The sequence below is a fragment of the Suncus etruscus genome, chromosome 6 (genome assembly GCF_024139225.1).
Source record: "Suncus etruscus isolate mSunEtr1 chromosome 6, mSunEtr1.pri.cur, whole genome shotgun sequence".
Lineage (NCBI taxonomy): Eukaryota > Metazoa > Chordata > Mammalia > Eulipotyphla > Soricidae > Suncus > Suncus etruscus.
This window is the reverse complement of record NC_064853.1, coordinates 73,465,446-73,493,170: the sequence shown is the minus strand read 5'-3', so window position 1 is coordinate 73,493,170 and position 27,725 is coordinate 73,465,446. Positions and strand designations below refer to the sequence as shown.

Sequence of the window (27,725 nt, the reverse complement as noted above, 5' to 3'; positions counted from 1 at the left end):
CACTTCCTTGTAAGGACAAGCACGGCGCGGTGGGCGGGGCGAGGGCTACAAGGGCCCCTCCCTTCTCTAGCCTCCCCGTCCCACAGCGCCTAGCCCCGCTGCGAGGCTGCCTGGTGTCTGAGACGCAGGCGTCCTTCCCCCGCCCTCCCGGAGTCGGAAGGGCCGAGCGGGGGGCGTGGCCAGGCCGGCAGTTGCGCAGCAACCTGGAGCGGCTGTGACGTCGCCGCCGCCCAGGCTGGAGGCGCCGCCCTCTCGGCTGCTAAACTCGGCCTCGCGTCTGCGGCGATCCAGTCGGGTCTCGCTCGCTCCGTCGCTCGCTCGCTCGCCCCCTCTGCCGCGTCCCAGCGACCGCCGCGGCGAAGATGGTGAGCGGGAGCGGGAGGGTTGCTCGGGGTGGGCGGACGCGGGTCTGGGCAATGTTGCGGGCTGCGGCTTCGACGCTGCCTCCTACCTGGGCCGCTGGGACCGGGTTCCTGCCCGGGCACGACCCTCCGGGCTCGATCACCCCAAGTCCTCCCGCGGGGGGAAAGTGATCGCGGGCAATCGGGGTGGCGGTGGAGGGGAGAGTGAGCTAAGAATGCCGCGCGGGTTTTCCTGGGCGCAGGTTTGCACCCCCTAATTGACTGGTGCGCGTTTCCTCCCTCGGGAAGAGCTGCTCCTCTCCCAAGGGGAAAACGGGGCTTTAATGGAGCAGCAGCCCCAGCAGGCGGAAAGATCCCGGGGATCCTGACCCCCCCACCCCCCCGCCTGGCTCGTTTAAAGCGCGAGGTGGCCCGGCAGTCGCTTTGTTTGTCATATCTGGCAATCAGCTTCCATCGAGGCTTCTGGGCTTTGGCACGGGTGCTCTTAACCCTCTACCTGTCGGGTCTCTCCCTGTCCAGCTAGACCTTTTCCTTCGCCCCTCAAGCTATAAGGATTCCCCCCAACGGAATTTGGGGTGCGTGTAAGAGATGTGTGCAATCGAATGCAAAAAACTGTTTTTAAAAGGGTCTTTCTGGAAGCTTTCAGCTCCCTAAGAGGGAATCCCGTTCCCTGTATTGTATGTAGGTGATAGGCATTTTGCTTCATTGATCGTTTTTCCCCTTCCACTTTGTCACTCCCAAATCTTCTGGGGAAAAAAAAAAAGCTTTCCGACTTGATAGGTTGAATAGAACATTTGGTCCTTCTTTTTTTTTTTTTTTTTTTTTTTTTTGAGTCTGCACACACTATTGCCATTTTTGGTCAACAATGTGCAGGCAAAGGCATACCAGACTTTTCTAGAAATATTGCCCTCTTGTCCTATCAGTCTGCCTGTCAGTAGTGCTTATCAGTTTGGAAGGTATTGCAGGTTCAGGTTCAGGCAGACTGGCTCGTTAGTTGAAGAAAGGTTAATGTGTTGACGATTGAAGATGGGTAGATGAAAGGTGATTCAATTCAGGTTTTGTATCATTTGGGTCAAGACCAGCATCTTAAGACTTTTTTTTTTTATAATCATGAAGATTATACATGTATTCATTGCTTTATACTAAAGATTTTTGAGTTCTTGTATATTTAAGAGTATCCTCTCAGAATCAGTGTGTCTCTATTCTTTAGGGCTTTCTGGCTTGACATATTATTCCCCTTTTGTTCCAGGGGTCCTCAAACTTTTTAAACAGGGGGCCAGTTCATTGTCCTTCAGACTGTTGGAGGGCCAGATTATAGTAAAAACAAAAATCATGAACAAATTTCTATGCATACTGCATATATCTTATTTTGAAGTGAAGAAACAAAATGGGAATAAATACAATATGTGGCCCACGGGCCATAGTTTGAAGACCCCTGATAGACTTTATGTTTGAAAATAGTATCAAGCATTTCAACTTCAGTTGAAAGCATAAATACTTAACTTTAAAGTCTAACGCACATTTCTCTGTATTCAAATATAATGAAGGAAGAATATTTATTGGGAAAGAGGGCAAATTGAAAGTACCACAATAATTAGGTTACAAATAAATTCAGGCTTATAGGCTTTAGGGAGATATAGATGACTTTACAAACTGTTTTTGTTGGGATGCTTGCAAGGAGAGTTCAGCATATTGATCGATACTTTCGATGATTATTCTTGTATTTAGCCTTATGAGCCCAGAGTATCTATTCAGACCATCTACAGAACATATGAAGATGGAGACTTCCTTTATTATTCCAGATTTTAGTACTTTTCCTCTATTTAAAACTGCTTAGAGTACTTGGTTCCAAGTTTCTAAATTTTGTGCCTTTTTTTTTAAAGGATTAAATTTTAACTGCTCTTGGGCTTGTTCTACATTAGAAAATCACTTCCTTGTGTGTTCTAGAAGCACTTGGGAATAAAGCAATTTGAAACCAATTCAAAAGATTACCCTAGGTACTTTTAAAATAAGATTTCATGTTTTCAAAGTCTCATTTTACAGTGCTCCCTACCCCTATCCTACCCTCATAGTATACTCATGCTCTCATTTTACAATGCTCCCTACCTCTACCCCTGACCCCAGTTTATTCTTCATAGAAATTACATCTACACAATCGAAATAAAACTTTGGTGAGGGGCTGGAGTTATAGTACAGTGGGTAGAGCGTTCCCCTTGCACATGCCCTGCCCAGTTTGATCCCCTGCATCCCCGGGTCCTCTGAGTTGACCAGGAGTAATTCTTGTGCTCAGAGCCAGGAAGTAACCCCTGAGCACACTGGGTGTGGCCTAAAAACAAACATACAAACAAAAAACTTTGGTGTGTGTGTGTGTGTGTGTGTGTGTGCTAACCCCTGAGCACACTGGGTGTGGCCTAAAAACAAACATACAAACAAAAAACTTTGGTGTGTGTGTGTGTGTGTGTGTGTGTGTGTGTGTGTGTGTGTGTGTGTGTGCTAAGTATACAGTTTCCTCATATACCAGTTACTAGCCTTCCCTCAGGTTTCTAAGGTTAGCTCTGCTCAGAAGTTCTGTTGGGTTTGGAGGGAAACTCTACAGGTCGATTTGCCTGCCTTCTCTTCTAACCAATGACCTGTGATTTGCAGCACCGCTCCATGGATATATAATGGTTGTCTTGGCCCTCAGATGGACTGAGGTTATCTATCACAAATTTTTTATTTGGCCCAATTAGAAAAAATGAATTATTTAAAGCTCCCCTGGAAGTAGCCATTCTTCAAAGGAGTAATTAACCAGAAAGTCCCTTCAGTTACACCAATCTACTACTGCCCTCTGTTCTGGCACTCCTATATGAGGTGGTACTGGCAACTTTGGGAAAGAGCTATAATTTCCCTGTCATTAGAACTTTGCCGTAACTGAAATAATCGACTCAGGGTGAATTATAAAATATGTTCTACCACAGAATCACAAACAAAACACTTTGACTTATAACAACCTTACTAGGAAGTTGGTTGTTATCTATTCCTAGTGGAATAGATTGGGTGTGTGATCTTGAGCCTCTTTGTGTGGTGCGGGAAATTGAACCCGGAACTTCACATACACTAGGCAAGAGTGCATGTGCCTCTGTAGCAAAAATGAAAACAGGCTGTAAAGGACAGGCTTAATTTTTGAAGGATTTTGGAAGAATACACAGAATGACAGTTCCTCTTTATGTAAAAGAACAAGAAAAAGGTATACTTTTGACCATATTTCAGGTTTCTGTTAGCTTTAATAGTTAAATATGTACCTTTTTTTCCTCATCCAATCCCTTTTTCTTCTTAGAGATAACCATACCTGTGTCAAAAACCTAATGTAGTGGGCTGGAGAGATAGTATAGTGGGGAAGGTGGTATTGCATGCATACAGTCAACTTGGGTTTGATCCCTGATAATGTATATGATCTCCTGAGCCCTTCTAAGGCTGATCCCTGAGCACAGAGTCAGTAATAAATCCTGAGCATCGTTGATGTGCTCCCCAAGACAAAATCAAATGGTAACAACAAGAACAATAAAAACCACAGTGGAAAAAACACCCTTCCTTCCTCAAAACCAAACCACACCAAAAAAAAAAACAAAAACATTAAGAATAGTTAGAATTTGCTCAGCAGGCTAAGTTGCATATTTTGCATGCAGAATGTATGCATTTGAATCCTGACCCCAGCTACCTGCTATTCCTTCATCTCTAGGAGCCCTTCCCAAGGACTACAAGGTACGACCAGACCAAACTCAAACAGGTGAAATAAAAAAACATTTGGGGCAGAGAAAGAGTATAGCAAGCAGTGCTTCAGGACTTGCACATGGCTGACTGGGTCTGAACCCCAGGTGAGGCCTCAAAACAAAAATATTCCAATTAAAGAGATGATCCTTACTCAGGTTATTGCCGCTGGGATAGCAAACTGATGAGGAAGGTCAAAACCAAAAACGACAGGGCAGTTAAATCAGGGATGCCTTAGGAAGATTGGAGAGGCAATCTTATCTCCAAGGTAGTAGAGCAGGGTCTGTTTATTACTTGTTTCCTAGAATATCAGATAAGGGGGGTATATTTCTTAACCAGAACTGCTTTTCAGGAGCACAGGTCAAGTTCAGCATAGTTTCATGATATTGACTAACTCATTCTCTCATACTTTGATCTTTGTATTGGTAAATAGTCTTTTTAAAACTTAGAAAAAAAAATGGAGAGTATTCTGTGGTAGAGCAGATGCTTTTTGTTTGTTTGTTTTTAGCCATATTTGGCACTTCCAGTGGTGAATAATTTCTATTTGATCTTTTTTTGTTTGTTTGTTTGTTTTTTTGGTTTTTGGGCCACACCCGGCGGTGCTCAGGGGTTACTTCTGGCTGTCTGCTCAGAAATAGCTCCTGGCAGGCACGGGGGACCATATGGGACACCCAGATTCGAACCAACCACCTTAGGTCCTGATCGGCTGCTTGGCAAGGCAAACGCTGCTGTGCTATCTCTCCGGGCCTTGATCATTATTTAAATTTAAATCATTTTTATTTCACCTTCTAGTTTGGGCCACTTACATATTTTCCCAAGCTTTTAGCTTTTTAACTTGGACAAATTCAAGCTGTTTCTAGCCACATGACTATCTCCTTATTCTGTATCTAGAAACAGGAATGTGGGTTGTGTGCATATATACTTTTTATTCTTCAGGTACAAATTCTAGTTTGCATTTCATCAGCTACTTCTAAGAGGCTGTTAACTGTGATATGAAATTTGAAACTGTTGCCAGTCTGATAGGTGTGAAATAATGTCACATTTATTGTATATCAGTTTCTCTGACTAGTCATAAATTGAGCATATTTCCATATGTTTATTGCAGCTTACATTTTTTACAGACAAAATATCTGCTGAACTTGACTGTAGTTCCAGTGAGAGGCTGGGAAACCCCAGGCTCTTAAGAGTTGAAAGGGTTGAAATTTGTTTTATGTTCATGGCCCACTCAAAATCTCCTGCAAGATTCATCTTTTCTCGGGCTATTGCTGCTGGGACAGCAATCTGATGAGGAAGGTTCAAAACAAAAAGTCCAGGACAAGTTAAATTAGGGGCACCTTAGGCAAACTGGAGAGGCAATCTTATTAAAACTGGTATCTGGTTTTGAGAATTTTATTTTACAGTGGTGGTATTTATATCTGAGCTGAAACCAAAGCATTGGTATGTCTCAAATACTCAAAGGTAAGGCGCCTCCAATTTGCTAGTAAATGAACTTCCTTTGGCAGCACCCAGGGCTCCATCCAGCATGCATGCCAAGGCACCTTCCCTTTCCGCAGTCTCCTTAGCTCCTGGATAAGTAAACTTAAGTAAACTGTTCTAAACCTTAGGGATTCTTCTATCCTTAAAGCTTAAAGAATTATTAACCCCTGAGTGTCTCAAAAACAAAACAAAAACAAACAAAATGGATTTATATAGAAACAAACAAGGCATTTTAGAAAAGTGTAGTATCATGGTGAGACATATGAGTACTTTCCTAGAACAACCATTGGGATTATTTTATATAGTGTTCAGGTGGTGGTGTGGGTGAATTGGCAGGTTCTTTCTGTTAATGGTGTAGGGAAACATCATTTCCTGTTGGACATGCAAGTATGTTAGGTTTTGTAGTTTGGTATGGTACAAGTTTAGAAACTTTTAGCTTTCTGACCTTTAAATAGGGCTTCTGTACATTAATTTTTATACCGCTTCAGCACATCTCAATTTAAATATTCACTTATCATTGGAAAGACATGATGGGTATAAAATTGACAGTTGACAGGAGACATGCTTAAGTTACTTCAGACATAGAAGCTTTCCTGTAATGGAATTGATAACCAGTTTTGAAATTTAAATGAATTGCAATTGAAAATGTAGTTCAATTGCAATGGTCACATTTCATTGACTCCTGTGGTTTGTGGTCTCCTTACTGAATTGTCCTCAGATTTTGTGGATTGACGTATTTAATTTATATGGGGATGTTGGAAGGGTAATAGTATACTATAAATTTCTGCTTATCTGTATTTCTAAGAATCAGTGCTCAGATAGGATAGGAATTATTTGGGGGGCACATAATAAAGTATCTTGCCAACCTTTATTGTTAAACTCCTTATGATGGGGCTTATGTATTTCATTATATAAAGATGCCTCCCATAGAGACCTGTAAAAGATGTTACTAACTGAGTACGAATGAATGAACGAAAGAGAAGCCAACTCGGGCCAGAGTGATAGCACAGCGGTAGGGCATTTGCCTTGCACGCAGCTGATCTAGGATGAACCTTGGTTCCATCCCCTGGCGTCCCATAGGGTCCCCTGAACCAGGAACGATTTCTGAGCGCATAGGCAAAAGTAACCTCTGAGCATCACAGGGTGTGGCCCAAAATGAAAAAATAAAAAAGAGAAGCCAACTCTTAAGTTAAAAGACAAGAACAGGATCTCATGGAGGTGGAATATTTTAATGTATATACTTCCTATAGACTTTATTATAACTATTCCTATATACTCTTTTAATATCTTGGGTATTGAATTTTAAGACCTAAATGAGTTGAATAGTGCCTCCCATTTCTGTACTGCTTTATAGTTTAATTTGTATCTTACAATGAAAATATTTTTAGATAGATGATTAAGTATTAAGAGTAATGCTTTTAAATCTGCTGGAGAGATTGTACAGAGGATAGGCAGCTGACCCATGTTTAATACATAGCACCCCAGATGGTTCCCTAAGCACTGAGCCAAGAGTAATAAACCCTGGGCACCATAAAGGTGTAGCCTAAAAATAAAAAAATGATTGAATAAAGAATCAAATTACCACCCATTTTTCCATAAATGCCCATTTATTTTTTTTACTTAGTGCTGAAACCGAGGACCTGAGGTGGAGGTGTGTGTGGTGCTGTGACATAGCTCAGTGGTCTGGACCTTCGAAGGACTATGAGTCTCTTTTGAACTTGGGCTAAGTGTTGCTTATGTAAAATTTAGGCAATACCACCAAAAGTATGAGGATCAAAGACAAAGCAGATAAATTATAGTTTGTTTGTTAGAATTTAAACACTTCTGGGCCCAGAGAGATAGCACAGCGGCTTTTGCCTTGCAAGCAGCCGATCAGGACCAAAGGTGGTTGGTTCGAATCCCGGTGTTCCATATGGTCCCCCGTGCCTGCCAGGAGCTATTTCTGAGCAGACAGCCAGGAGTGACCCCTGAGCACTGGCGGGTGTGGCCCAAAAACAAAAACCAAAAACCAAAAAAAAAAGAATTTAAACACTTCTGGGGTGGGAAAGATAGCACAGCAGTAGTGCATTTACCTCGTATGCGGTCGACCCAGGAGAGATCTGGTTTGATTCCCGGCATCCCATATGGTCCCCAGCCTGCTAGGGGTGATTTCTGAGTCCAGTGCCAAGAGTAATCCCTGAGCACCGCTGTGTATGGCCCAGAAACCAATCAATCAACCATTAATCAATCAATAAAGTTAAAAAAAACACTTCTGTTTATTTTTGCATCAAAGAATACCAGCAAGTAAATGAGTACAACAGATAAATGCAATCTTTATGTCCAACTAAGAACTTGTATCCAGAGTATACCAAGGATGTTTAAGGGTCACTGTTAAAAAAAACAAACAATAGGGCCTGGAGAGATAGCACAGCGGTGTTTGCCTTGCAAGCAGCCAATCCAGGACCAAAGGTGGTTGGTTGGAATCCCAGTGTCCCATATGGTGCCTGCCAGGAGCTATTTCTGAGCAGACAGCCAGGAGTAACCCCTGAGCAACGACGGGTGTGGCCCAAAAACCAAAAAAAAAAAACAAAAACAAAAACAAAACAACAAACAATAAGCAAGCAGTCATGTTGGCAAAGACTTTAAGTTGACATTTCTCAAGAAGATAAGCTCTTCAAAAAATGCTTAATATCATAAGCCATTAGGGAAATGCCAATCAAGAGCACAGTAAAATACTACCTGAGACTCACTTGGATGTCTATCATGAAACATAAAGCCAGCAATAAGAGATGTTGGCAAAGGAACTTACATACATTGTTGAATGTATGGATGTATAATGGGGCAGCTATTTCGGAAACCTAGTTTGGTTGTTCATTAAATTAAATTTGAAAGTTAGCTTGTAATGGTAATTTCACTCATATTTTACAACCAAGTGAAATGAAAAAGTTTCATCTTAAAATTTGTACATGAATGTTCATAGCCACCATATTCAGAATAGCCCAGAGAAGAAAGAAAGAACAGATAAAGTGTAGTAAGTCTATTTAATGTATTATTATTTAGCAATAAAAATAAATATTGATAACACCTGATTCATCTTGAAAACAAGCTGTGCACAAAAGAAGCCAGTCAAAAGAGACTATCTGTTATATTCTTCTATTTATGTAAAATTTGAGGCCAGGCAGGTTGGTTGAGACAGAAGCAATGCAGTTAAGAGGGAGTGGAAAATGTGGAATGGTTACTGTGAGTTTATGGTTTATTTGGGAGATCTTCAAAATGTCCTAAAGTTAGATTGTGATAATAAAGAGATGTACAGTTCTTTATGAAAATACTAAAACCTGCTGAACTTGTATATTAATGGATAATGAATGTTACGGTTTATTACATATATCTGTAAAAATGTTCAAATTCTTAAATACTATTATGCACATGTATTATGAAATTATTTTCTGTTAAATTTAAATTCATTACTCTTAACCAATGAAGTCACATTTTGTGTACCTCTCTGTCTTTTGCATATTTTTTTTTAAAACATACAGTCTTTTGGGGCCGGAGTAATACGCAGCGATAGGGCATTTGCCTTGCACGTGGCTGATCTAGGACGGACCTCCGTTTGATCTCCGGCATCCCATATGGTCCCCCAAGCCAGGAGCAATTTCTGAGCGCATAGCCAGGAGTAGCCCCTGAGCATCACTAGGTGTGGCCAAAAACCAAAACCAAAAAAATAATACAGTCTTTCAAATATATTAAGTCAAGTTTCACGTTTATATATGTATATATGCCATCTATATATCTCAATGAGAGTCAGCAGTTTGTTCCTTTTTGTTGCTTAATAGTATTCTTTCCAGTTGAGAATTGTATTTTTTTTTTGCTTTCTATTTTAGTGAAAAATGCATAATTATGGAGTTTAAAATTTTTTTTTTTTTTTGGTTTTTGGTTTTTGGGCCACACCCGTGTGATGCTCAGGGGTTACTCCTGGCTATGAGCTCAGAAATCGCCCCTGGCTTGGGGGGATCATATGGGACGCCGGGGGATCGAACCGCAGTCCTGATCCTTGGCTAGCACTTGCAAGGCAGACACCTTACCTCTAGCGCCACCTTCCCGGCCCCTAAAATTTTTTTTTAAGATTTATAATCATGTGGGCTGGAGCAGTAGCACAGCTTGTAGGGCATTTGCCTTGCAAGTGGCCAACCCACGTCCCACATTTGATTCCCGGCATCCCATATGGTCCCCCAAGCATGCCAGGAGCAATTTCTGAGCTCAGAGCCAGTTGTAAACTGAGTGCCACTGGGTGTAGCCCAAAAACAAAAACAAAAGATTTGTAATTCTTGAAACAATTATCATTCTTTTCTTTTTCAATCACATAAGCAATGCTCATGGAGGCTATGTGATATCAGGGGTTGAACCCAGGCTTTCTGCATGCAAAGCACGCACACATACACCCTAATTGCCAAGCATGAAGCAGTCATCCTTAATATCTTGGATAAAACTATTAATAAAAGCATCTTATAAATACATCAGAGTTTTTTTCAACTGCATGATTTAATGGCTTAACAATATGGATTGCAGAAATTTTGAAGTGTCTTTTTATGGGATATTGATTTCAAACGCTTCCACAAATAAAAAGTACATATCTATAACTTATACTTTTTAAAAAATGTTTCAAGATTTAAATTATTTTTGTCAGGGGAAGATGGGCCACACTGAATAGATAAAGAAAATATGACCTATCACTCAATGATGTATTGGTCAATGAAGAATGCATATAGGTCCGTGGTCCTACTATGTTCTACCATAGGGTCTGTAAGGTGTAGACTAGATCATTGAGAGTTGTTTAATTATACTCTGTGATGTTTGCACAAGATGAACTCACCTCATGATGCATTTCTTAGTATCTCATTGTTTAAATGGTACATGATGATATACTAGACTATTACTCATAAAATGAAGGAAATTTTCCTGTTTATGAAAGATGGGTAGACCTTGAGGTCATCAGAGAGAGAACACTGTGTGCTTTCAATTACAGGTAGAATCTTTGAAAAACAAATCTCCCCTTCAGTTCAATCTGAGAGCATAGATGGATGGTCACTGTGGTGCATCGGGGTATACCTAGCTCTTCAGCAGTGGGTGAACTAGGTCAAGGTGGTAAAAATTAAAGTACGAAGTTCCTCAGTTATAAAATATGTTTTTGGGGATGACAGTATACAATATAGTAAGTCATATTGAATTATATCTTTGAAAGGATAGAAAAAAGTAGATCTTAAAATTTCTTATAAGAAACAGCTTGATTATGGATGTCAGCTATTCTAACTATTATAGTGACTTTGCAGCTTATACAAATACTGTAAATCATGTTGTACAACCTGAAACTAATATGATGTTAGTATGTGCTAAGAGAGATACTGCAGGTATCAGTCACTTGCCTTGCATGAGGTTCATTCTGGTTCATTCAAGGTCTGCTTTGTTCCCCTAAACATCATTAGGAGTAAGGCCTGTGCATAGCTGGTTTTTTCCTGATCTCTCCCCCACCCCCCAATCCCTGCTTAAGCTCAGTGAAAAGCCTTTCAATTTCCTCAGCATAAGGATGTTCATATTTTATGATGTAACATGCTGTGAATTGTTATTACAAATATTCCAGGCTTTGTCATTTCTTTTCAGTCAGTTATGGTGATCTAAAAGTAAATTGGTAGCAAATTTATCCAAATATATTTCATAAAAATGAAAATGTATATTTTGGGGGAATTTCTTTCACTAGGATCAAAATACTGGGGTCAGTAAAAATTAGACATTTTATTTATTTATTTATTTATTTATTTATTTATTTATTTATTTATTTATTTATGCCCTTTTTTTCCCCCCTGAAACTCCCATAGGCTGAGATAGAATATTTCCCAAGGAATGATACCATTAAACAAAAATGGGGATATACTCTGGTTTCTCTTCAGATCATGTAAATCTTTTACTAAAAATACATGGGGGGTTGAGAGGAATCCTGAAGGCAGGAGTGCATTTTATAGAAATTGTAAGGGATAACCATTTTCCAAAAACCCAATAAAGTTGATAATAGTTCTTATGTAGAATATGGTTTAAAACAAGATACTAAATATTGCTTTTTGCACAAAAGATGTGCAGTTTAACGAGAGAATTATAAAACTAATAGACAGTTAATCCAAGTAATAGATAAGTCTTTTGCTATTAAGTGGATAATAAAGACTTTAAAATAGGAAATTGGCTTTAATTTTTATACTGTACTTTGCCAAAATATAGTACATGAAGGGATCACATAGCTAACCTAGGGGTGATAATTGGGGTGGGAAGCCTATTAATAGACTTAGTTAGAATTTTCTATAAGATTGCATACAATCTGAGTGAGATTGTTTCTTTTTTAACGGAACTTTGTTATGTATCACCATTTTGTCAAGATGCTTTTTTGTTGCATATCCCCATTTCATTTTCAGTGTAGTTTGTACTTCATGAGTTTAGGTTATTAAATAGTGGTTCCTATTATTTTAGAGGCATTGTTTAAGCATTAGACCTCACAGCGTTATTGCTGGTCTGTCCAGGTTATCTCAAGGACATTATCTGTATTTTGCTGAGGTGGATGAAAGACTTTTCTATAATTGGAAATTGGCTTTAACTTTCACACTGGTTAGTGACCCTGTTGTGTTTTTCTAATGGACCAGAAAGACAGAGTTAACTTGGAACATTTTCTGGATCACTGAATGCCTGTATTATTTGTTATTGACATTGACCAAATTACAGAATTTGCTCCCTTTGAGTGATGTGGCCTCAAGATACAAACAGATGGCAGTTATTTCAACAGTCCAGGCCTTTTAGGCGCATCTCTTGACCTTGTGGAACATGTCCTTGAATTTACTTCTGTCTCACCTCCTTCACAGGACATCCCGAAACAATCTGTAGAACTTGACTCTGGCTCTGGATATTTTGAGCTTATCAAGGGCTTGAGGAGTTGCCGTGTTCTTGCTTGACTGATAGATAGGTACTAAACAGGGGCACATTTTAGGACAAAATGTATTAGCTCCCCAGATAGGCACAATTTCTGTTACTGTGAATTTTTATTCTGGCTGTAGACAGTGTGTACAAGAGAAGAGTCAAGATGGTGTAATAGAATTTTACAGTTAAAGAGAACTATTATCCTCTTCATTACACTGGATGTCTTCAGTGGGTCTGAGAAGAAAAAAAAGATATATTCATTGAATGTCCGTTTAGTATTTTTTTTTTTCATTTGTGTTTTGGACATGAGAGAACAGGTAGAAATACCACTTTTCTAAATTGTCTGAATGGCTTCTATCTGTAACCTTTTATTACTCAAAGGTTTCAATAAAAGTTGACTACACTGATAACTAGAAAGAGTTGAAATTCATAAGTAGATTTTGTGGTTAATAAAATGTTAACTCAGAAGGGATATATAGTATCCTTATAGTATATAAGGATAGGGTGTTTGTTTTGTACATAGCTGACCATGTTTGAACCCAAGCACAACATTTGGTCTTCTAAGGCCAGCTAGGAGTGGTTCCTCAACACATAGCCTGGAGTAAGCTCTGTGAACTGCTTGGTGTATCCCAGAAATAAAAAAATAATGCATATGGGGCTGGAGCAGTGGCGCAAGCGGCAGGACACCTGCCTTGTATGTGCTAACCTAGGACGGACTCGGTTCAATCCCCTGGCATCCCATATGGTCCACCAAGCCAGGAGCAATTTTTTTTTAATTAATGTATTTATTTAAACACCTTGATTACAAACATGATTGTGGTTGGGTTTCAGTCATGTAAAGAACACCCCCCTTTACCAGTGTAACATTCCCATCAACAATGTCCCCAATCTCCCTCCTTCCCACCCCACCCCTTCCTGTACTCTAGACAGGCTTTCTACCCTCATTTATTCACATTGTTATGATAGTTCTCAATGTAGTTATTTCTCTAACTGCACTCATCACTCTTTGTGGTGAGTTTCATGTTGTGAGCTGGACCTTCCAACCCTCCTCTCTTTTGTCTCTGAAAATTATTGCAAGAATATCTTTTATTTTTCTTAAAACCCATAGATGAGTGAGACTATTCTGAATATCTCTATCTCTCTCTCTATCTCTCTCTCTCTCTCTCTCTCTCTCTCTCTCTCTCTCTCTCTCTTTCTCACTTATTTCATTCAGCATAATAGATTCCATGTACATCCATGTATGGGAAAAGTTCATGACTTCATCTCTCCTGACAGCTGCATATCATATTCCATTGTGTATATGTACCACAGTTTCTTTAGCCATTCATCTGTTGAAGGGCATCTTGGTTATTTCCAGAGTCTGGCTATTGTAAATAGCGCTGCAATGAATATAGGTATGAGGAAGGGATTTTTTGTATTGCATTTTTGTGTTCCTAGGGCATATCCCTAGGAGTGGTATAGCTGGATCGTATGGGAGCTCGATTTTCAGTTTTTGGAGGAATCTCCATATTGCTTTCCATAAAGGTTGAACTAGAGGGCATTCCCACCAGCAGTGGATAAGAGTTTCTTTCTCTCCACATCCCCGCCAACACTGCTTGTTCTCATTCTTTGTGATGTGTGTCAATCTCTGGGGTATGAGGTGGTACCTTATAGTTGTTTTGATTTGCATTTCCCTGATGATTAGTGATGTGGAGCATTTTTTCATGTGCCTTTGGCCATGTGTATTTCTTCTTTGACAAAGTGTCTGTCCATTTCTTCTCCCTATTTTTTGATGGGATTAGGTGTTTTTTTTCTTGTAAAGTTCCATTAGTGCCTTGTATATTTTGAATATTAGCCCCTTATCTGATGGGTATTGAATGAATAATTTCTCCCACTCAGTGGGTGGCTCTTGTACCAGGAGTGATTTCTGAGCACATAGCCAGGAGTAAGCCCTGAGAGTCACTGGGTATGGCCCCAAAACAACAACAAAATAAAGCTTAAATAAAAGTGTCACTACTAAATAGTACCATTGTTGGCACTGTATTTAAGTGTTTAGTGAAGTTGTTGCATTTTGTTATCAGCCTTGTTGAGTTAGGATGGTTATAATTCACATTTCATAGGTTATGGAAATGTGGCTTTTAGAGAAGCATTGATTTGATCAAATTACAAGATTTGGGTAAGTTTGATTTAGCTTTTCTTGCTGGCTTTAAAATATTTTTATCCATTTAAAAGACAAAATATAATCTGAAATAGCTCTGTGTAATACATCTTGTAAAAATGAAGCTTTATTTCTTGATAATATATGAACCATGTTTTAAAATTATTTCACTTCTCCAATATGAACATAATTTTCTTCCCTCAAGATGTTAAACAACTTATTTTGGTTTCACATGTAGAACGGCAATCTTGATTAAAGTTAGGTTGTTCCTTTGAAAGTTTATGACATCTTCATTTTTGTAGTTTCAGTTCTTTTAATAGCACTCAAAATATGTACCTAGTATAGGTTTCCTGAATTTTCCCTGAATTTGTTTCCTTGCCATAAAAAAAAAAAAGATCATTACTACAGTAATAATAAAACCTTGTCCTTGGTGGTATCTTTCTGTCCCTGCTTAGTACTGTAACTGAGCTTGCCTCTGACCCAAGTCATCCCAGAGCTGAATTATATACTGTTTTTCCAAGGCAGAACATATTAGTTTATAAATTTATGTACACCTGTATTACTACTGTTTTACCTGTTTTACTACTGAGAGACTTAATTTTATATTTCATGTCAAATTATTTTATATAAAATTAAACAGATAATTCTCTGTTGCATTAGCCACATTTTGAGCATTGAACTAGCCACGTGTGATGAAGGTTACCACTTTAACAGTGGGTACGGACAGGACATTTGATGGTCACAGAGCATAGCTCTTGGAACAGTGAGGCTGCTTTGTAGAGTTCAGGATGCTGCTCTTGAGACAGTATCTTAGCATTCATTTATGGTCAACTGTTTTCCCCATGTGGTGACAGAACAAAAAACCCTGTTATTTACCCTCTCTAGAGAATCAAGTTCAGAATTCAGAGATGGAGTCTAGGAGAGAAGTAAGCATCACATTCTTCTCAAACTCATTTCACTCTTTCATTCTTGTTGAACCATTTCTATTCTGTTCTTGTTCTTGTGGCTTTATGATCTTTTCCAGAAAACCATGTTGGGGACCCAGATGTTGTACCCAAGTACAGTGGGGAGAGTACTTGCCTTGAACTCAGCAGACTAAGGTTCACTCCCACGCCCGCTGGGAATGGTCCCTGAGTGCAAAGTCAGGAATAAGCCACTATGTGGGCCCCCTCCCCCCATATAAAACCAGAGCCCATGTTAGGGGGCCAGCAAGGCTCTGGCTTTGCAAGCCTGAGGCTACTAGTGTCCATGATTTTCAGGATGCCCCAGCTGGATGTGTGCAAGCACTGTAGCAGAGAACTTGTAAGCACCATGGCCAGGAGTGAGCCCAGCTCAGCCAGCACCAATGTAGGTTCCTCAATGGGCTCCTGCCCAGTCAGAAAGCATGTGGGCACTCGCACTAAAGGAGAGCAACCAGTGAGCGTGTACAGTCACCACAGGTAAGGGTGTGGTTCTTTAGTACTGTGGCTGTGAGTGTGTCAGCAACACCCCAATGAGGCCTGTGTGGAATGCCAGGTCACTGCAATAGCAGCAGTAGCAGTAAATGGACAGGAAGGGGTGGGTGGAAAATAATTAATAAAAAATATAAAATAAAACCAACCTGAGGGCCTAAGGAATGACTCCAAGGGCCAGAGCACATGCTTACATATAGGAGCCCTGGGTCTGACCCTAGATATTATATTGTTCTCTTAGCACTGTTACGTGTAGCCCAGACAACGAACCAAGAATCAAGAAGACCATCCAAAAAACCCTTTGTTTTACTGAAGAGTAAAGTTGAGAGGGCAATAGTCTGAAAATGCAAGGGGGAAAAAAATCTAAATAGGCCTATAAAATGATAAAAGTTTTATTCTAAGAAAATAATGTTAGAAAATATTATAGTTGCTTAAGTATCTGCATTAGTAAATGAAAGATTGTAATAAAAATCTATAAATGTTAAAAAATTCCATCTGATCAGACAGAACGTTCAATATAGATGAAACATGAATTCATTATTAAAAATGTATAAACTCCTTTAGCAAGCTAAGGATTAAAAAAAAGCTTTAAAATAGTCGAGGATTTACCTCCGTCTTAATAGAGGGCATGTGAGGTTGTTAACATTTTTCTCTTGAAATGTGCTGAAGTACCGATCACTTACAGTTGTCTTGGCTTTATTGCTCAAAGGCATCTGTTGTTGTAGTAGCCAAAACCCACATATTTTTGTATTTCCTTTGGCCCTTGTACAAGGCATAGTGTAAATAAAGGAGACTCATGAATTTGTTTTAAAACTCCCTAATTCCTTGGACTAGCAGGAATGCTGGATCGTTTCAGAGTTGGAAAGTTGAGAAAGTAACTAACGCCTGTTTTCTGCTTGTTGTTTGCAGATTTAGAAGAGTAAATTTTTTTTTGATGTACAGTATCTGACTTTTAAGTCTCTTTTTCCTTAGAAAAATGAACCCCGGAATATCAATAACTTTTTGAAATAGGCAAATAGCTCTTATTCCTTCTTTCTCCAGTGAAGAAGTGATCAAACATAGTTGGCATTAATTATGGGACTTAAGAGCTATGTCCAACCTGAGTTAACAGTGTAGAATAGATCGTCCTTTTTATTCTAAATTAAATTTAAACACAACTTTTCTAAGTTACCTCATTTATCACTAGATTCAGTTATTTGCAAAACCTTAAAAAATTTGATGCTGTTTTTAAAGATTGGCATCTTTATGCTAAAATAGTATTTTTATTTTCAGTTATACTCTGTCATTTACAACCTTAAAATATCAAGTATTCCATATATTTTACAATATTTACTTTCTTCTTGGTGTAATTTATTTAAAGCTTATACATTCAGTGAATTTAGTGGGTTAAGGCAATGCTGCAGCTGTGTTGATTTCATCTCTTAGAATTTTGTTACAGAAGTCCTGCTGGAGGGGACTGAGATGGTTTGGTGTTTCATTAACAAATTGGAAGCTGATAGGCCAGGAGGAGCAAAACAGTGCTGTAGTTTTTTTATTGGAGGTGCTAGGAATCGAACCCAGGACCTACCACATTCAAGGTATTCTGCTGAGTTGCATCTCCTAACCCAAAGTGATGTAGTTTTTAACAACTATTTTAACATGGGCTAGAATCATAAGAGTAACTGTTATTCTCTAGTGGTCCTAGTCAGACAGCTCCAATTGCATCATGGAAAACATATCTTTTTAAGGTAATCACAAAGCTCTTGTTGTAATAAGCGAATCTATTTTTGCTCTCAAGCTTTTCCATGCCAAGTACAGCAAATTGTGGTGCCGTGTTCAGCATATCCTTTAATGGTCTTATATGTTAAAACTTTGTGATTGAATTTAGCTTTTTGCATTGCTGGGGATTGAGCCCACAGATCATGCATGCAAGGCAAGAACTTAGTTGCTGAGCCACATTCCTGTACCCCAAATAGAACTTTATTGGGGGGACACATTCCAAGTGTGCTCAGGGTGAGCAACTCTGGGTGCTTAGGGGACCCAGGGACCATACCTGGTGATTCTTACCCACCAGGCTATGGTTTAGTGCAAGACCCAAGGAAGCTGTGTTCCACAGGCCATGTGATGCTTGGGATCTGTCAGTTCAAGCCGGGTAACATCAAGGCTTGTGTCCTAATCCCTCTGTCTATCTGGTCCCTAAAAGAATAAAGTTAAAGGGGCTGGAGAGATAGCATGGAGGTAAGGGGTTTGCCTTGCATGCAGAAGACCGGTGATTTGAATCTCCGGCATCCCATATGGTCCCCTGAGCCTGCCAGGAGCAATTTCTGAGCATAGAGCCAGGAGTAAGCCCTGAGCGCTGCTGGGTGTGACCCAAAAACCAAAAATAAAATAAAGTTAAATAAAAATGGTATTTAATTCTGGTCTTAAAAATACTCTAGTTTTCTCAGTGGTCAAGTAGTTAATAGTTTTATAATCTAACATTTGAGAAACAAAAATGAAAGTTGAAAATGATGAATTTTTTGGTTAGGTGAAAAAGAACAAATATTTCTATTAGTATTACAGTTTTTAAAATTTACTAAGATATATCTGTGAGAACAAATTTGTCAAAATTACAGAATCTAACAATCATCAATATTTAATATATTTAACATAACTGACTACTTATTTTGTTTTTGTTTGGGGGGGTCACACCCATTGGTGCCCAGTGCTTAACTCATTCCTGACTCTACTCAGGCATCAGTCCTTGCTGGGTTTAGAGGACCAGGTGGTGTGCTGAGTATTGAACCTGGATCACCGTGTGCCAGGCAAGGAAGCACCTTACCCACAGAATGACCTCTTTGGCCCCATTTTTTCCTTTTTAAAACAGGGACCATACCCTGTGATGTGGGGGGAGTGGCTACTCCTAGAGATGTTCAGCTTAGTATGTGAACCAGGAAGTTCTATAGTCAGACCTGGAGGCTTTGGGCTTGGACTCAGTGTTGGGGTGTGGTGCTGGGAATGGGGTGCCATGGAGATCCAGGGATCCAAGTATGCATACATGTGGGTCCAGAAAGATAGTAAAGCAGGTGAGGGACTTGCCTTGCATACAGCCACCCCACGTCTGAGCCCCAGCATCCCCCAAGCCTAACAAGAGTGACTCCTGAGCATTGCCAGATGTGGCCCCAAACAAAATCAAATGACAAAAAAACTAAGTGTGCAGGCTTGCTCATGTGCTCTAGTCTACGTATCACAATCCCTGTTACATATTTTTTACTTTATTTGAAACACAATTTTGCTGAAGGATCTATAAGATTTATCAGAGAAATATGGCATAGAAATAAATGACCTTGGGTATTCTTACTATTCTTTGTAAAGTACCGATCACTACTGCTTTTTTATTTTTAAATGAAAATTAAAATGTAAAGAACTAGCAGCAGGCCAACTTTTTATTATTTATGTGTGTGGGTTTTTTGGTTTTAATTTTTTGAGCGACACCCAGCTGTGCATAGGGATTACTTCTGGCCCGGCCTCAGGGACCATATGGTTGTCAAGGATCAACTTAGGTCAGTTATAAGCAAGACAGGTACCTGCCTGGTGTATTAACTCTTGTAGCTTCTAACTATATAGTATTTTTCTTGGAACTTTTGACTAAATGTTAGTGATTATACTTGTACCTAAATGGAACTGTAGAATCTTTAGCTCTACCATAGATGCCCTGAACCAAGATCAGAAAACCTATGATGGGGTGCGTGTGGGAGGTTAAGTTGGAGGTTGGGTTGGTCCTCACTCTGCAGGGTCTCAGTGCTTACTCCTGGCTCTGCACTCACAGATCACTCCTGATGGTGTCAGAGGACCATATAGGGTGCTGAGAATCTAACCTGGCTAGCCACATGCACAGCAGATACCCTCTTTCCGTAGTCTTATTTAAGTTCCTTCAACTCTATGTTTTAACCAGATCCACATGAACTTGGCATACCCTTAAAGTCCCAGAAGAGCTAGTCTAGTTCACTCACAAAACTACCGGTGAAGGAGCCAGTTTTCTTCAGAAATATGCAATGAAATGACTACCAAGGTGGTAGTCCGTAGCTTGATGAAACTGTTCATCACCTTTTGCCCAAGATGTCAGTAAGGTAGTTATTTGGCGATTCACTTTCTTTGCATCCCACTAATCTTGTTTTGCAGCTTCCAGATCCACACCTCAGACCCAGCAACCGAATTAGCAGGTGGTTGATGGTAGACTTGTTGGTACAAATCAGGAAACCAGTTGCCTGGGGATAATGCCTTACTGATTGGGAGCCAAATTTCCTCCTTTCCCAGTTTTCCTGCGTAGCATCAGCTATAGTTTATAAAAGTCACTACTAAGAACTGAGCGATAATAGATAGCTCATGCCTTGCCTGTAGGAGATCCAAGTTCAGGACCCAGCATCCTTTTATTTGTTTGTTTGTTTTGTTTTTTGGGCCACACTGGTGATGCTCAGGGGTGACTCCTGGCTATGTGCTCAGAAATCACTCCTGGTTTGGAAGACCATATGGGATGCTGGGGGATCGAACAACAGTCTGTCCTAGGTCAGCGTGTGCAAGGCAAATGCCCTACCACTTGTGCCACTGCTCCGGTCCCATCCAGCATTCTGATGTTCCTTTGGCACTGAGCTGAGAGTAGCCCCTAAGGGACCCTAGGTATAGCCCCTAACAAACAAAAATCACTATCAAGAATCCAGGAACTAGTTTCATTTTTCATATAAAAGTTAGTTATTTGAAGGATATACCAAGTTTAGGTCTGGCAGACTTAAGCATCTGTATTCATTGCACATGAATCGAATAATATTTTATCTGGATTTAACTTTTTATTTCCACAGACAGAATTTAGTGTTATGATGTTCCTATAGTTTCTCTTTCCTGATACCTCTCTATTCAAGATTTTACTTTTTGACATTGAAGTGGCCACACTGAAGCTAGTATGCTCATTAACTTTAACTTGATAGAAGAACTACATTCATATAGAACTTTATACCATTTATTATAATAATTGTTTTTATCATTTACTCTAAGTTATAAATAAAGCCTTATCATTGATAAATGTATCTAGCTAGATCTACACTTAAATATGTATTTGTGTATGTCTCATTCACCTTCCTTTGACCCTCTCTTCTGATGGTGTATGCCAGGCTCTCATTACCATGGACTATCTTTACATCCTTTCCATCTTATTTTGGGGTGCTTTAAGTCAGCTTCCATGTGAAAACCCTCCCTGGTGACCCCCACCCCAATCTAATCTTTCATTTCTTTCTTTGGGGGCATAGTTGACACTCGTATTCAGGAAACCAGGAGGCCTCTCCTGCGATTCTTCTCCATCTTGGCCACTGATTCAGGATGCAGCACTGCTAAAACCCTCAACACCAGGGTATTCTAATGTTTTGGGGACTGTGAGGGGCCAGGGCCAGGTGCTGCTGCTTGGGGACATCCGCAGTTGCACTTTACTCAAGGATTTTTTTGGTCTGTTTTTGGGTGACTCCAGCTATATGCACAAGACTCTGAACTCTGGAATCACTCCTGGTGCTTCTCTGGAGGACCTTATGGGATGGAAATTAAACCTGAGTCATCTGCTTGCAAGGCTGATGCCCTACCTGTTGTCCCATCTCTCTGGTTTCTCTCTGTGCTCAAGGAACTATGCAGAATCAGCCACCTGTGCCTGAAGAGCATTGTCATGTATATCGGGCCCCTAGTGTTTACTTTCTTTAATTAAGTTCCTCTCTGTTAGAGTATGTTTCAAGTATTAAAACTTCATATATGCAGTTTTTATCTTTTCCATTAGTCAGATCAACCATCTTGGGGATCTGGTTAATCTTTGGTTTCCATAGGAACACAATAATTCATTTGCAGTGGACACTGTCTCTTAGAAAATTTCTTAAAGATAGAACATTGAAAGTGATAAGTGTTTTGGCATAGGTGGTAGATGGTCTTGTGGTTTCTGACCCAGACAGCTTATTTCTAAAATGATGATTGATCTGAGACTTCAAGAGTAAATCAGGAAAAGAAGCAATGGAAGTCGTGGACAGGCATGGTTGACAGTGGGAACAGGCATGGAACAGTTGTGGGACAGGCATGGTTGACAGAAACCATTGAGAAGCCAAAGTAGTGTGAATGCAGAATATGTACTGGACACAGTGGCGCTAGAGAGATGGATGATAGAGGTAGGAAATGTGTGTTCAGTGATTATTTTACCTTCAACTCCACGGAAAGTCATTGCAGGCTTTCAAGCATGGCAATTGGATTCAAGTTTTAGTTCCCATACTCGGCCACCTGTTGTGTTAGACTGTAGGTAACGAATTAAACAGAAAATCCCGCTTTAAGTTAAGATTTTACTATCATACCGTGTGCTGTGTAGTTGCATAGCCATCTGTTATTTTGAGGTGTGACTATCAGGTTCATCCTGGTAGGGAAAAAACAGACATCAAGAACCACTTTTAAAGGGTGAAGGCTGTCAGTGGTTTTATGTCACTACCCACCTTTTGCTGGGCAGAACTCAGTCACATGGTTGCAGCTAAAGGTTTAGGAAGCCTTTTGAATAGTGTCCTTTTGTGCTCTGAAAAAGGAACATTGCTGTGTAGCATATTGTAACCCATCCCCACCCCTATCCCATTCACACCTCAGTCCCTGAAAACAGATTGTGCTGGTAACTTGGGTTGAGAGGATGGAGGGGAATCAGTGTCTTTGAGGAAAGATAAGAAAATCCAGATAACTGCTGGAGGGAGTTATTGAGGATGTCCCTGAGATTTGGGCCTCAAGTAATTTGGATCATGATCCATACTGAGAAAGAGATATAGACAAGAAGAGAAATGGCCTCTTGGTGTTTTGGGCTGATCTCAAATTAGATATCCCCCCCCCCCCACACACACACACACACTTGAAGATGGTTGTTAGGAAATTGAGGGCCCGGAGAGATAGCACAGTGGTGTTTGCCTTGCAAGCAGCCATCCAGGACCAAAGGTGGTTGGTTCGAATCCCACTGTCCCGTATGGTCCCCCGTGCCTGCCAAGAGCTATTTCTGAGCAGACAGCCAGGAGTAACTCCTGAGCAACGCCGGGTATGGCCCAAAAACAAACAAAAAAAAAAAACAAAACAAAAAAAAAAGGAAATTGAGTGTAAGTCTGAACAATGCCTGAGACATTTGGATTGGATCTTTGAAATCTCGGACCTGGATGAAATAGCCTAAGAGAATGCAGAATCCTTCCTTTGGACACTCTGTCAGTATCTGCTTTCTGACAAATCCACTGTTGTCTTTGCTGACAAAACAAAGCCTTTGCTTTGCCTTCAGTGGTTCCCTTTGGTATGTTCCAGAAGATTTGTTCTAAAGCATCTTCCTTGTTCTTACTAGTTTCCTGCCCCTTGTCTTATTTGTCTTTTGTTACTTAATTGGACATTCATTGCAGTGGTGTTGACTTGTACACCCAGATGTCTACTAGGCACACCACTGTGTGGCAAGGCAAATGCCTTCCCCTCTGTGCTTTCTTTTTTTTTTTTTTTTTTTGGTTTTTGGGTCACACCTGACAGCGCTCGGGTCACTCCTGGCTCTATGCTCAGAAATTGCTCCTGGCAGGCTCAGGGGACTATATGGGATGCCAGGATTCGAACTACCGACCACCGACCTTCTGTATGCAAGGCAAACGCCTTACCTCCATGCTATCTCTCTGGCTCTCCCTGTGCTTTCCATCCAGCCCTTCTATTGTTTTATTTATTCCAGTTTTCTTAGTGGGTATAAAGTAGCATCTCATTCAGCGCCCTGCCTCTTTCCTTTCGTTGGTTTTTCTTGCTGGGTTGTGGTGCACAGCACACTGGTTGTGGTTGTGTGTTGTGGTGCACTAGAGATGATGCTCACAGTTGGAGAGCCCCAATATCAGTGTGATCGGGATCCCACTTCCCCCATGTTGCAGGTCTGGACAGAGCTCTTGGCCTCCTTATAAGGCAGATGTGTGTACCCACAGCCTTGTGCTACAGTGTGGAGGATGAAGACATTTCTTTCATGAGCATGAGTGGTTTTTCCCAAGATCTGTTGGCTGTTTCTGTGTGTTTTTTTGAGAGAAATGTCTTAAATTTTTTTGCCTAGTTAAAAATTTTTGGGTTAGACGACATATTTTGGGCTTTGTTTTTACTATATTCTGGTACAAATACTTATTGACTAATTTATAAGCATTTTTTCCTGATGTGTTAACTTTTCATCTTACATGTATTCTTATGACTGCATTACTTAACATTAAACTTTGATCTTCATATTTTTGCACCATTTAGTATTAAGATTCCATTTCTGATTGTTCATTATTCATTTATTTGGGGCTCTCATGCAGCACTCAGGGCCCTCTGGTTCTCCTAGGAACACTCAACCAACTGGGCCAGATTGCTCAGTGCCAGGACTTCTGGATGCAGTACTGCTTGGGTCCAGGGATGTTGAAGACAGCTAGGTTCACCCTGGTGGTGTTTGGAGGCCACCAGGCCACACACCACTGTGCTCAGGATCTTCCAGAACTATACTGGAGGTGCTTGAGTGTTAGAGTCCAAAATATGCAATGTGTGTCCCTCATACCTATGCTGTTTCTTAGGCCTCAGAACTCTCCTTTTGGAATCACATAACATTAGAGTCATTGAGGAAATCTCTTAACAATCTGAGCATAGCCAAGTGAAGAGAAATGCCATTCCCGAAAGAAGATGAAATGATTTCAAGTTGGTTTTAGATCTTTGCTACCAAGATATTGTAAAAATAACATGTATCATATGTAAAAAGTTTATTTATCTTTTGCTATAACCTTAAATTAGCATCTCTTTATTATAGCATAATATATCCTCACTATAGCTTTTTAAGATAATCTTTATTAAACTTTAAAAACATTATTTTAAAACTTGGAGATTTTGAAAATGGAAGGTGTGACTCTAGAGGGGTGTGACTAACATGTTACTGAGTATTAATCACACGTTTAAAAGGGAAGTAGGACAAAGACATTTTAATTTATTTTCAAGAGCAACATATGTCTTAGGAGTAGAATTCTCTGGTCATCTCTTATGTATTATGAAAGGAATTTTATGTATCAGAACTCAAACCGCGAAGATTACTATTTCCCTTTCAGGACTCTGAACCACCGCTATAATAAGAATTAGAGGATTAATGTTAAAGCAGTCCCTTAAAGCAGCGCCTTAAGTACTTGACATGATCTAAATTTTATCCTCCTTGATTCCCTCCACCCCCATTCTAGGCTTCCGGAGTGCAAGTTGCTGATGAAGTATGTCGCATATTTTATGACATGAAAGTTCGGAAGTGCTCCACACCAGAAGAAATCAAGAAAAGGAAGAAGGCTGTTATTTTTTGTCTCAGTGCAGACAAAAAGTGCATCATTGTAGAAGAAGGCAAAGAGATCTTGGTTGGCGATGTTGGGGTAACCATAACTGACCCTTTCAAGCATTTTGTGGGAATGCTTCCTGAAAAGGATTGTCGCTATGCTTTGTATGATGCAAGTTTTGAAACCAAGGAATCCAGAAAAGAAGAACTGATGTTTTTTTTGTGGTAAGTTTCTGTAAAACTCAGAGTTAATCTCTGGTTAGCCCATATAGAACCAGTTCTTAGGACCAACGTAATTTTCAGTTCGGAGTTTCTCTGGCCATTGTCATTTAATTTCATGGCTTCAAGTTTTTAAGATCTTGAACTGGATTGTGGAACCAAAATTAAACCCTAACTATTTTTTGTCTGCTCATGAGAACATGACTTTTAGAACTTTTGGCAGGGGAAGATAGCTTTTTGGTGGGTGTAGATTTCTCTGCATCCTCTGAATCCACAATTCATAAATGACTAAAATTTCTCTAAAATTTTTCTTCGAGGTCCAGAGAGAGAGAGAGAGAGATTGTACTAGGTCTTATACATGCCTTGCATATATGTGGTCATTCCTGCTTTGATGCCTAGGGCCCACATGACTGCTGAATCTCCCGTGTGCAGCCTTAGTCCCCAGCACCACTAGCCGTGGCCTGGATTATCTCTAGCACGTGCAGGTGGGCAGGGTTTGAGTAGCACCTCATTCCAGGTTAGCTGAGAATGCCCCAGGGGTTCTGAGTACCACATGGGATATCGTTCTCCTCTCCCTTCCCCTGCCACAGTTCTCTATTTTCTTTAGAATACTAAGATGGGGATTTAACCTTACTAAAATAATTCTCCAACATGGCATGCCAGGGATGAGCCTCCCACCTTTTTTTTTTGTCTTTTTTTTTTTTTTTTTTTTTTGGTTTTTGGGTCACACCTGGCAGCTCTCAGGGATTACTCCTGGCTCTACACTCAGAAATCGCACCTGGCAGGCTCAGGGGATCACATGGGATGCCGGGATTCAAACCACTGATCTTTTGCATGCAAGGCAAATGCCTTACCTCCATATTATCTCTCCGCCTCCCCCCCCCCCCCCCCCGAGTTCCCACCTTTTGGAATACTCATCCTTGAGCTGTATCTCTGAGGTTTGCTGCCTTTGACATTGGTACTATTATTTGCTGTTGTTTGCTCTGGGCTTGGATTATCCTGGGGTTTAGAGGGATAGACATTAGCATACTTGGGTTATTTAAATTGATTTAAATCAAATAAAAGGTAAGATTCAGTTTCTCCCTTGACTCATTTCACTGGCAGCATAGATGGTGTTTTCTTCACCCCAGAATGCTCCCCCCAGTAGTGTTGCTTCAAAGAGTAAAAAAATGGTGGAAATAATTAGTGGGACCTTTTCTCAGTTGCTTGCTCAAATGAGTTTTTTTGGTCTTCCCAAGTCACATAATACTTGAGGCAAACCTTTGGTTAGAAGTCATACCTGTATCTCTCGACTCATTGTATTATGGTACCTTCCTTGATAGAGAATTTTGAGAAATGTTCTAGGCCAAGGGGAATTGCTAACAGCCTCTGTTTAGAGGAGCTGGCAGTGTGTGTGTCCATGTCTGTATGTGTGTTCTTGTCTGTGTGTGTATGTGTGTCCGTGTGTGTGTCCATGTCTGTGTGTCTGTGTTCGTGTCCTTTCTTTGTTTTTGGTTGGGGATCCACACCTGACAGTGTTTGGAGGCTACTGTTGTGCTGGTTCTATGCTCGGAGTGACCTTGGTGGTGCTGGGATTAGATTAAACCATGACTCCAACATGCAGAAGCTATGCTCCAGCCTTTGGAACTGTCTTCCCTGCCTGATAATTCGATCTGAAATAGACAGGGCAAAGTAAATAGCTGAACTGTGTGTTCACCTCCAACAGCCCAAGAGGTAAGGTACAGTTGTAGGGGGATTTGTGTTTAAAAAGAACTCCATTTATGGGGCCGAAGAGATAGCATGGAGATAAGGCATTTGCCTTGCATGCATAAGGACGGTGGTTCAAATCCCAGCATCCCATATGGTCCCTCAAGCCTTCCAGGAGCAATTTCTGAGCCTAGAGCCAGGAGTGACCCCTGAGCGTCGCCGGCGTGATGCCTCCAAAACAAAATTAAAAAAAAAAAAGAAAAGAACTCCATTTGGGGCCCAGAGAGATAGCATGGAGGTAGGGCATTTGCTTTGCATGCAGAAGAATGGTGGTTTAAATCCCGGCATCCCACATAGTCCCCCGAGCCTGCCAGGATCGATTTCTGAACGTAGAGCAGGAGTAATCCCTGAGCGCTGCCGGTGTGACCCAAAAA

General features: G+C 40.4%; 1 protein-coding gene across 1 annotated transcript in view; it reads left to right on the top strand.

Moving 5' to 3' along the window:
* Positions 1–200: 200 nt before the first annotated feature.
* DSTN (destrin, actin depolymerizing factor) overlaps positions 201–27,725 on the top strand; it is a 32,491-nt gene continuing 4,966 nt past the window's right edge. The window contains exons 1-2 of the mRNA XM_049774368.1: positions 201–365; positions 25,304–25,611. Coding sequence (XP_049630325.1) covers positions 363–365; positions 25,304–25,611 — 311 coding nt within the window. The 5' untranslated portion in view covers positions 201–362. The remainder of the gene's footprint in view (positions 366–25,303; positions 25,612–27,725) is intronic.